General features: G+C 40.1%; 1 protein-coding gene across 6 annotated transcripts in view; it reads left to right on the top strand.

Moving 5' to 3' along the window:
• FER (FER tyrosine kinase) overlaps nt 1-12,071 on the top strand; it is a 340,298-nt gene that overhangs the window by 224,292 nt on the left and 103,935 nt on the right. For all 6 annotated transcript variants that reach the window (XM_075932044.2, XM_075932041.2, XM_075932046.2 and 3 more), the window contains one exon: nt 5,007-5,130. In XM_075932044.2, coding sequence (XP_075788159.1) covers nt 5,007-5,130 — 124 coding nt within the window. The remainder of the gene's footprint in view (nt 1-5,006; nt 5,131-12,071) is intronic.

Below are 12,071 nucleotides of genomic sequence, written 5' to 3'. Positions count from 1 at the left end.
GTTCCAGACTGTGGGGCTCCTGCCCCTTGGTACTACTCTGAGGCATTGGCCACATTCTGGAGTTCTCCAGTTTAGGAAAACCAAGTTACCTCTCAGCTCACCACTTGCCTCAGTGACCCACTGCAGTACTTCATCTAGCCCCTTGGCTCAGGATCACACTGCAGTCTGAACTGGCCATTCATCATCAACAAGGAGGGTGGACCTGCTTCCGGTTCCTTTCCTGGCTGACCCCTTGCAGCTCTAGTAGCTCCTCTGGCCTCTTTAGCAGTCCACAGTCTGGGAAATCTTCAAGCAGATGTTTCCCCGTCTTCCCCCATACTGCTTTGTCCAAGGCACTTTTTCCTGTATAGGCAACTTGGTCTCTCTTCCTCCAAAGTTGGAAGAAATACTATGCTCCCTCAGGCAAACCACCTTTTTATACTGACCAGCTTGGATCTGATTGTCTGCCTCAAGCTTCCCAATCATTGACTGCTGCCACAGCTCTCTCCAAGGGCTGTTTAACCCCTTGTTTACCAGTGCAGGGTAAATGCCCCATCTCACATATCCTCCCCAGCTCATCCCTGAGGGCAGGGAGGTCTCTGGGCCTGGGCTACCCAAAGATGTCTCTCCAGAATCACTCATTTCTTCTAACTGCACCTGTAGATGTTCCTTCTGATATATGATGTTGTCACAGCTGTTCCCCACTCAGACACTCTGAGTGCAGAAGATGGGGGCCCGCAAAGCTCAAAAAGAAAAAAAAAACTTTGCTTCTATAGACTCCGGTTACAAAAAACTTCCCCCCAGAATCACAATACATGGATTTTGGGGAACTGCTGCCACCATCAAGTAATTTTTATCCCTAAAAAAACAGGAGTGAACACTTGAACTGACCCCCAGGGTACTCCAAGCTCTTTTGCCCCCAAAAGAGCTTGAAAAGAGAAAAACAAGCTGCAGTCTCTGGTAGCTGACCTCTGTCTGAGACATGCAGATACATACAGACAGACTTTCCAGGGCACCTTCCAGGAGACAAGAATTAAATAACCACTTTTTTTAAAGTGATTTTTTTTTTACAAAACAAAAGATAAACTAGATAAAGCATATTTGGTTGCTAGATGTTACAGAGCAGCTAAAGAAAACAAATTAAAACACAGAGAAATATCTCTGGGCATAATGCTAGATGGTAAATGGGGAGGGGAAGCATAGATTCACATAGAGCAGTTCAAACCAAACCCAAAATAAAGAAAAGGATACCCTGAACACAACACAATTCATTTCCCCCTTTACTTACTTCCAATCTTCTCTTTATTTAGTCCACTTCCATGCCCTGAATTCTTTGGAGTTATGGTATTCCTGCCTGGGTTTAAATCATTTTGTGTCTCTCAACTCCTGTTTTTTCTCTCCCACAAAAAGAAAGCAGGTAAGGAATCAATATTCAATTCAAATTTCAACACACTGTCTCGATTGGTTTGCCCGTTCCCCTGGGTAACACCTTTGCTTAGCTACGTGAATTTAACCCCTTAGTCACAGGGTGCTGGTCAGCTCTCCTCCTGTCTATTACAGATGTCTAAACTCTCTACCCATTTTATAAAGTCTGTCTCTGCCTTGTGGCATTCCTATTCCACCTCCACTAGATGTGCGCTGAGGCAGGAGTCCCTCAGATCCTCTTCCCTCAGGTCTGGGTCCCTACCATGACCTGCTCTATAGTGGGGATGTTGTCCCAACTTCTTGCTGGGCCCTTCTCTGTACCAGTCCCCTTTTCTGCCACCTCACGGAGATGGACAAGCATCAGGTCATCCACTATCACAGAGGAATCCATGCAGCCCACTTTTGATCCTATGTGATCTTTGGTTACCTTTTCCCTAAGCCACCCTCATTTGAGACTGAAGTGCTTCCTGATATGGCTCTGCCCATAGCAACCAAACAGGCTTCCCATCTCTTCGCTGCCTTGGGCCTCTGATGATCCTTTCTGGTTTACTTTAGGGGACAGGCACTTCCTGCTGACCAGTCCTGGGAATGAGCTTTTGCCTTCCAGAAGCGCCCTTTTGTTGTCAGTGTCTCATCTGCTATTACCTGTCCCTTCACAATCTCCACTATGCTGGGACCGGCATTTCTCTGAGATCTTGGGGCCACATCCCCTGAGTACTGCCCATGTTCTAGAGTCCTCCCCTCCTGAACAAGCTAGTTATTCCTAAATCCACTACTTGCCTCAATGACTCATTGCAGTTATTCATCTAGCCCCTTTGCTCAGGGTCAAACTGCAATCTGACTGGCCACTCATCATCAGCAAGGATTTAGGGGGTGAACCTGCTGCCTATTCTTTCCCTGGCCCTTCTGCACACCTAGTAGCTCCTAGAAGCTCTTTATGAGCCCCTCAGTCTAGGAGTTGGTCAGGCCACTGCTCCTCTGACTCCCCTTGATCTTCTCCAGCGGTGTCCTGTCCCAAGGTACCTTTCCCTGTAATAGCAGCGTGGCCCAACACTTAAAGAGACACTGAGCTCAGGTCAATCACCTTTTTATACAGTCCAGCTGAGCTCTGATTGGCTGCCTCAGATCTCCCCCTTATTGCCACAGCCCTCTGCAAGGTTTTTTAGTGCCCTATTTCGCAGTGTGAAGCAACTGCCCCCTCATAGTGGAATATTTGGACCTTTTAAGAGACAGAACATCTGCTGGCTTTCACCTGTGAATGTTTAAATGTCAAAAAGTCACTCCAGATTCAACACTGATCACACTGAAACCCCCACAGTAATTGCTACAGTTTTGCATCTTGATGGATCACCCTTGTGAGTGTATTTCTCCAGACTCTTGAATTGTGGTACTACCATGTTTTGTTTTGTTTTTTCATTTTAGGACTGTTACTGGAGTGTGCACCCTCTTGAACCATTTTTGTGTTTTTGACTCATATTTTACAGAATTGATTATACCCTTAGTCTTCAGTCATTACATAGTCAACCTTTTATGTATTCGGTACTTTTCATCTAATTAGAAATTAAAATGCAGTATCCAGAACTTTGCAAATATGCACCCTTAGACTATGTCTATACTGCAATAAAGGACCTGTGTCTTGTTTGGGCTTCCAGGGCTCAGGCTCCAGGACTATAAAATTGCAAGGTAAACATTGAGTCCGAGGCTCTGGGACCCTTCCTCCTTGCAGGGTCCCTGAGTTGAATGTCTGCCCTGCAGTTTTATAGCCTGGTATGTCAAGCTTCGGAAGCCTAGCTGCTATGTACCATTGCAGAGTGCACATGAGTTCTGTTTTACATGATCTATAACTATGTGCATGATATCTGCATAAATGCTACAGGCTCAAGCCTCAAATGTAAGCAGTACAGCCATGGTCAGATGAGCATAGTTTAGGAAAGCTGTGTTGTTGCTCTAAACCTGTAATTGTCAACCTTTTAGAAATTTCAAATAGATATCCAGACCCATTTTGAAATCTGTTGTATGTATATACAATTGAAATCTGTTCTGCCACTTTTCAGTCTGTCTGATTCATATTCTGTGGACCCCCAGGGATCTGCAAACCACAGGCTGAGAACCACTGGTCTAAACTAAACCATACTAGCCTTTGGCCAGCCCTGGAATACCGAACCTCAACTTGTGCTCGGCCTGTCCTTGAGCATGCTCTTGAGGGTTGAGCCTGAATCCTTTATGCAGATATCATGAATGTAGTTATAGATCTTGTAAAACAGAACTCATTTGACATCATTTTATTCTAGTATATGATGATGTTTATGCATATATATACACACCCAATTCCTTTTAAAAACCCTCATCATCTTCCTGGAAATTGTTAAATGATAACGGATACATCATAAAAAAATTATTAATCTTCTCTTGTCTTTTGCCTGACTCAAAAAGGTTAATTGGAAATGAGGTTAAAGGAAAGCATATTTGTTTCTCAAATGTTTGCGGTGCCCTGTGGGCAAGTAGAGGGGTAAACCAGAGAGTTTTAGCTGGAGGTTGAGCTTCCTGGGAACTTTAATTAAGAAACAACCCATTAAGCCACCTCTAGAGATTTTGTATCAAAAGGACATAGATGCTTGGTAACGTGGGTTAAAAAAGTGCAGGACATTGATAGTTAAGATCCTAATTCCTTTCAGAAATACTCTATCTTAATATTTGAGGGCCGCAGCACTTGAAGGAAAAATGTTAGCTCTTAATAAAACCTTTCTTTAATAACCACTCAGTTTATCTCTTACAATGAAATATAACTAGATATTTCCTTCTAAGAAAATCCCAGATCAAACTTTTAACATATGGTAATGTCTCTTTCCATTACTAAGACAGACAGTATATGAAAACTGTGTCATTGGGCATTATTTGAGAGAAGATCACTAGAATCAGTTCAATACATAGTAAAATGAAATGAAGGCTAGAGAAATGGCTCTCTAATAACATGGAAAACTTCAGTCTTGAAAAAGCTATACTGTAATTTCTGCCACTGCCTGCTGCAGTGAGGCTTATTTTAAACTTTAATGCAAGTTTCTGATCATCAGCACGTGGTAGTATATGGCGTCTTATAATATTTTTCTCTTGCTGACTTGTGCCCTAATCATCAATCAGAGGCATTACTTAACTGTTACAAATCTGCAAATACAAACTCATCACCTATTGCCATTTTCAGATGTTAATAAACCATTGCAGTTGAAAGATGTGATTAAAACTGCTTTTTAATCACAACCTATTATCAGTAGATTATTAACTCCATAATTCATAATTATGCAAATATATATTGAATATTCATAGGGAAATATGACATGTAGTGTAGTAAAAATATGGACTTGATTAAATTTTTTCATTCTTTGTACAGCTTTCACCTGGAAGCACTTGGAGCAATATTCAGGACATCCTAATGTGGCCATGTATTGATGGAAATGTATTTTTTCCATTTTTTTAAAATCTTATCCTCACATTGGTTGAAAGGCCTGGTTGATAGCGTAATACTTTTTTCAGTCAAGCATCTCCAATGAGATAAATGTGAGTATCACTGCTGTCATGTCTCATTGTTCATTTGTCTGTTTCTCTAGGAGGTGATTTCCTCTCCTTTTTAAGAAAGAAGAAGGATGAGCTAAAAACCAAACAATTAGTGAAATTTTCATTAGATGCTGCTGCTGGCATGGCGTATCTCGAATCTAAAAACTGTATACACAGGTAAGGAAGATACTCATTTTTCATACTACAGTTTTGGTCACTTCGATGGCTAGATAACAGGTTATATGTGCAGCGCTTAATATAAACTGGATGAATCTTTAAACAGTAAAACAGGCAATATTTTTTTAAAGATCTGATTCCATGGCTCGGCTTTCATTTCAAAGATTAGTAACTTTGGTTCCAAACTACTCTGTTGTTCAACCATTAAGACAGGAAAGACAAGTTAAACATGCAATGAATTGCTCATTGAGAGGGAATTTGAGTCAAGAACACAGTTGATATGGCACAGTTAAAGAAACTAACCAGCTAAGAGATACATGCATAGCCAGAAGACACATTTTAATATGCTTGTATTTCCCATTTTAGTGAAACCCCTTAATATGTAAAATCATGAAGATGGGCTAACAGCAGTTCTGTACATCAGCACCATGTTAATTGCTCGCTCATGCGAACTTTCCAAACAGTCCCTACACTTTCCAGTAGCATATTTGCCATTTTTCCCAATGCAGTTCCAATGGAGCTTTCTATAATGACTACATTTCAGTGCAATTTAAAGAATGTATCCCCATTTACTTCCCAAAATATCCCAATGTGCAGGACATGTTGGTAATTCCTTATTGGAGAAAAGTTTCTGTTAACAATGGTGATATGGCTCAAAATACAGTCAGAAAACTGTTTAACCAGTTTTAATTGTGTAATATCATATCTGGTGAAACTCTGCTAAGGTCAGATAATTAGAGTACTGAATGACATTTCCCTTACTTAAAGTATTAATTTGTCCCACTATCAGATATATAAAATGTATCTGGTTACAGGAATGTGTTATTGATTTTAAAAAACAGATATAGCTAGAAGAAAGATCATTATATAGTTCACAATTTTTGTAGACATTATTATTATTTGTCCCCATGTTTTGTGCTTCACTCCACATATATTTGAAGAATTAATGTGATTTATCAAACTCTGTGCCCAAACTTGTATTAACATCATTAACTTTGCCAGTGATACACCAGTGAATTGGCAAAGCGTTTGTGATAGCTTGTGCAACATAAGAAACATGGAAACAAACAAGTCTAAGGGTAAAATATTCAATTTAAAGAGCTATTAAAACAATATAGGGAAACAACAGGATTCAAAACCAAGCATTCTCACATTAGATTGAGTGAAGTATGGTATTTTCTTTTAAGGAAATATAACCACCGTGTAAATCAAAGTAGAATCACAAATATGAAGTGCTTTTGTATGTCCTTATACGTTTGTATCATTTAATTTTGTTCCTGATCCTATTTACTGTTAGATGAAAAGTGCCTGCTCAAATCTTCAGAATTTCCAGAAAATGAAAAAGGGGAAAAATAAGACTAAATGGTATTTTGGAACTTCGTAGCAACATGTAGCGTTCTGTAGTTGTGGTTATGGAAAAAACAGCATGCGAGTTTTACATTACATAAACACATGACAGCTGCAAAATGCAAACAAATAATTGCAGAAATAAATGGTTTAGTTTTGGAGGATAGTTCTGTCGAGGGTGGGGGGTTGAACTCTTGAGACACATTATGTGGGTCCAACCTAATTGGAATCATTGCTAACTGTACGTGTGCAGTTTACTTTTTGTTGTCTGTTAAGGAGAGTATGATTTTTTTCAAGTGCAATTGGATATTATCATATTTTGGGGGATACAATTTCATTTACAGTGAAATAAAACCAGTATGCTAATTCAGTTTTTTATATTCAGATTAATTTTGTTGGCAAGTGGTTTTAGGGTTGACCTTCTAGGATAGGGGTCGGCAACAGGGCCTCTGCGGGCCGGATCTGGCCTGCCTAGTGAGTTGATCCAGCCCGCAGAGGTCCTGCTGCTTAGAATCGCTGTGTGCTTCTTGCAGGACAGGGGACGGTCAGAGGAGACTTTGCACACTCCCCTTGCCCTCAAGCTCTGATTGGTCTGGGGGAGCACTTGAAGTCTTCTCCTGTTCTGCAAGGGGCTCAGCACTTAGTCAACTGCCAGAACTGTTGTTGGTCCTGCCCCTTCCGCCCTCGTCCTTTCTAGGATGGCCTGGGGCCAGTTAACATTTCTGAAGTGGCCCTTTGTAAAAAATTATTGCCCACCCGTTTTAGGGGGTTTAATTAGGTGGTTTGCAGTAGTATTTGTTTTATTTTTGTAATTGTTAATGGTCTTTTTCTCAAACTTGTATTTTATGAAGCTTTTTGGAAAAAAAAAGATATATGCATAAAGAGTAGCTCAAGATATGCATTGTATAGAGAGATGTGGTGGTGTGCATTGGCATAAAGTTTTGATTGTCACAAGTGTGGGGATTCCTGTATTAATCAAGAGGAGCAAAGCTGAGTTAGGCATATCTTCATAAACAAGGGCGATAAAAAAATTAATACATTGCATCATCTCACATTTTGTTAATACCGGAGATTTGTCAAATCTTGTTTGCTTTGTACTATTTTTAGTTTTGATTTGCTTTTGCTACCTTAGTTACTATGGAAACAGTGATTTATTAGTGTGGAGCTTTGCAGCATTTATGTTTAAAATAAAATCATTTTAGACAATAGTTAGAAATGGTTTGTGAAATACAGAAATCTGTTCTGGATCAAATGCAGCATGTGGTTTCTGTGCGGAAGGAGGGAAGGTAGATGTGTGAATTTCTTACTTCTTAATTGTTCATTCTTTAACTTCAGAATTTCCACCTTATTTGGTTGACAAAAAAAGAATATTTTATTTGAAGGACATAGTGTCTGTATTTTTTCTCTTAAACACATGTTGAAGAAAATAACTATAGTTTTATAATGTAATCAAACAGTTAAATTAGCTGTTCAATATGACTGGTATGAAATATGGAGGATAATAAACTTGATATCAAAAAGCTATATTTCAGCTTTCGTAATACTTTATTATGCTACATTCTGAGATCTTAGAAAAATATCTGACGACATTGTAGCAAATAATATACATTTCTTCTTCGGGTAGTGTCCCCATGGGTGCTCCACTGTACGTGTCAGGCTCGTCCCAGCACCGCAGGTTGGAGATTCATTAGCCATGGTTTAGCCAGACCGTGCATGTGCGGCGGTGGCGCATGCCCTTCGCACCATTTCTGAGGCTGTGTACGGTCCGGAACTAATGACTAAATTTGTGTCATTTAGTCACAACATGAATCAAAGGGGGGGGGGGTGTGAAAAACCCGGCTCTGGAGATATTCAACTTCATTGAGCCACTGTATCTCTCTGTACTTAGTTGAATTGTGGTAGAAGTGGTATATCATAATTTGAATGCATGTGGGTGCATACATACTCTCCTATACCATGCAGCCTGCCAGCTTTATTAGCTGATATATATGTGTGACAGAGCTATGGCTCTATCTATTCCTCTCCTAGTTGCTCCTGTGATTCCAGTTTTTGTGTTTCTCTAAACTCGAAGGATGCATGTGTGCTTTTCTGTGAGCTGTGCAAAGAAGTCCCTTTCCCTTCCTACTTTCCTCCATGGCCAGATAAGACTAAAATGTTGTCTAGTGCTAAATAAATTAACTGCTGAGAAATGGTTTTTTTGTAGTGGCAAAACTAATTTAATTCTATGATCATGCACTGGCCTTAAAAACACAAGAATTTGGGACTGAAAATTGATGTAAGTTAAATAAAGGAGGTGTGGAGAAGAGAGATGACTAACTATAGATACCAATGGACATGATAGCAGAATATCTTTTATTTTGTTTAAAACACATTGCAGAAAGTCTTTCTAATTACCGATTTTGTAAACAACCAAAAATAAAAGATCATTAGAAACTATTTTTCCCCCCATAGATTGCTGCAAAAAGGGTAAATACTCTCCTACTGTGCTTTTTCTGTGGTGGTACTGTTCTCTGTGTACTATGCTAAAGATCTCCTCAGAGCCCTAGCATATTTTTTCAGTTACTGTACTTACTTGCCATTCTTCTAAGAATATGTGCATTTGAGTTACTTCATCATTACATTGAAGTTTGCTCAGCATGTGAGTCTACTGCAATTAGCCATACTACTGTTGGAGTAACTATATTGTCCATGCCAGGAATTTGTCCTTATATTTAAAAATTATGTATCCTGTTGTTTGAAATTCACTGATTGCTTCATACTTTTGCCTGCTCATTTAACAATTTGGCTAGCACAGCAGCTACCGTGGCTATCGTTTTCTATTTTCCTCGTGTGAGTTTTGTAGTGAATGTATGTGTGTAGATTAAGTATGATAGATTTAGAATGTTTAACACATGTGAATGATAATTTAATCCATGTTCTGAGCTCATTTAAATGCCAAAGATTAGCAGTTCTCTGATCTTGAACCAGAACAGAAGACAGTGCAGAAATCAGTGGGTTCAATTAAAAAACATTTTTGCATGAGGAGGTGTTAAAAAAAAAAAGCAGTTGCACAAATACAGCACTACCCAGATACTGCATCTCCATTTAGTTAAATTGAGCATAAAAATTGTTTCTTGTTTTCATTCTTATTACATGATATTGTTTAGATGTTACCATTCTATCTGTTAATTAAAAATACAAGATTAGCTTATGAACGTAGATCATCTCAGTTGGTTGGATAAGCATTTATGACTGATTTTTCTCTTCTAACATTAGATTGCATTTATTGAGAAGGTTTAGCTACAGTTACAGTGTGTATGTTGTTTGTATACTTTCCCTTCCTCTTCTCATTTTTTCCTAAATGAAGAGTAATAGATATCATGATTAGGAGAACTTAATATTAAATTAAATTTATGTAAGACTGATTTGAACTGATATTATCTCCTGGATTACTTGCATCTTTTTTCATTGATAACATAGTATTATCATTTGTCAATGGGGCACGCTCATCTTGAAAAATCATATTTTCATCTAAAAATGTGCAGTCAATAATTAGAACAACCTTAAGATTATGATTACAAAAATAGGGATTTTTTTTCTCTTTTTTCTGTTTGTTTTATTTTGTTCTTTTGATAGCACTTTGTGTTGAATCACAGTTTGTGTTTTTCCTGATAAGTAGGTTGGCTTCACCATTGCTGGAAGATCTTTAAAAAATAGTTTCTGTTTGTTTATTACTATTTGTAAGGAGCTAAATTAATTCAGGAAGTGCTGTACATAGTGTGGTTTATTGGAAGCTGGCATTTTAAAAATCAGTTATTTTACAAAAGAATAATGCTCATTTCTCTTTAAAATGATTAACTTTTAACTGTGAACTATATATCTGCAATATATACAGGCTTGACAGAATTAGATTTGTATTTTTATCATTTAAAAGGTTGTTAATATTTGTTTTTAAGCTCCCCCCCCAGTGTTTATTAATTCAAATTTTCATTTGTGGGAAATTATGGGAAGAATCAGGCAATGGGGTGGAGTCAGTTACTTAGTGAGATTCAGTGAGATGCTTGAGATTTGAAAAGTTAAAGCTTTATAAAGTTACAACTGTTATCAACTTTATATGTCAAAATGTACAAAGTAAATATACCGAAAACCATATCTGCTAAAGTAAAGGTGCGGGGGTGGAGGTAAGGGTGCTGCAGCACCTCATGGCTAGAAGTAGTTTTCATTATATATAGGGTTTACAGCAGGCCTGGGCAAAATACGGCCAAGCCACCGGATCCGTCCCGCGGAGGCAGACCTAGAGTGTATGCCTTTAAGGGTTAGGTTAAAATGCTCCTTTTCCAGCTATTCCAAGTTTTACTCAGATTACTCTTGCTTCAGAAAAGGGGGATCTCCTTAACTTCACCCAAGACCAAGTACAGTATATTTTAATTTTATTTTCCAGCTGATACAACACCGAAGTTTAACAGTGCCTGAGTTATGTCATTGAGTAAAATCCCATTACAGGCAGTCCCCGGGTTACGTACAAGATAGGGACTGTAGGTTTGTTCTTAAGTTGAATTTGTATGTAAGTCGGAACTGGTACATATTGTAGGGGAAACTCTAGCCAAACATTTTTTTTAGTTTTGGATAGCATAGGGAAAGGTTAACTCCCCTCTAATGTTTGTTTTGCTGTCTGTTCCCCTGTTCAGAAGATTTCACATCTATTTCTGTCCCTGTGACAAACTCAGGACTAAAGGAGTAACTCATCAAATACCAAACAGCTCTGCACCATGCTTTGAGCTAATAGCTTTATTTCCACACACCACCCAGGGTTCTAGGAGGAGGGTCGTTTTTTTGCTAACACAGTGAGGCCAGCACTTTGTTTGTTTTGGTGGAGTCTTTGTTTGCCCAGGGAGCCTGTTCAGCCTGTTCAGCCTGTTGCTCAGGGGAGGGGGCAGCCTGTTGCTGGCAGGGGGGGAGGGGGGAGACGTGCAGGATGCGAGGCCGGGGGGGGGGCAGCGGGCGTGGGGAGGCACTTTTCCTCTGCCCCGCAGCTCTGCGGGATCCCTGTCCCTGTGGCCAGCTGCTGCAGGCAGAGGCCAGTTGGAGCCGCCGAAGAGGAGGAGGAGGTGGATTCTAGGACCCAGGTGAGCGAGCCCCGGGGACGCTGCTGCGCTCCGCCCGGCATGTATAGAGGGGAGGAGGGGCAGAGAGGCTGCTTTTGTCTGTTCGGCAGCCTGTTGCTCAGGGGAGGGGGCAGCCTGTTGCTGGCATGGAGGTGGGGGGGGCAGCGGGCGTGGGGAGGCACTTTTCCTCTGCCCGGCAGCTCTGCGGGACCCCAGTCGGAGCCGGCCCGAGGAGGAGGAGGATCCTAGGACCCAGGTGAGCGAGCCCCGGGAATGCTGCTGCGCATGTGCGGGAGTTGCCTCACCCCGTTCGTATCTAGGGATCCGACATAAGTCGGATCCACGTAAGTCGGGGACTGCCTGTACTACAAAAGTTAGTTGCAAAATAGTTTATTTTGAAGTGGCTAGAATTGCTCCAAGAATCTGTAAGAATATGCTTTAAGGTTACATAACTGAAAGAAATAGCCTCACATACATTCATTTTGCAAAATAATAGAGTAATGTAGATTA

This window comes from Pelodiscus sinensis, chromosome 6 (genome assembly GCF_052426305.1).
Source record: "Pelodiscus sinensis isolate ZL-2025 chromosome 6, ASM5242630v1, whole genome shotgun sequence".
Lineage (NCBI taxonomy): Eukaryota > Metazoa > Chordata > Testudines > Trionychidae > Pelodiscus > Pelodiscus sinensis.
Note: the sequence above shows the minus strand (reverse complement) of the source record. Positions and strands in the feature narration are given on the sequence as shown.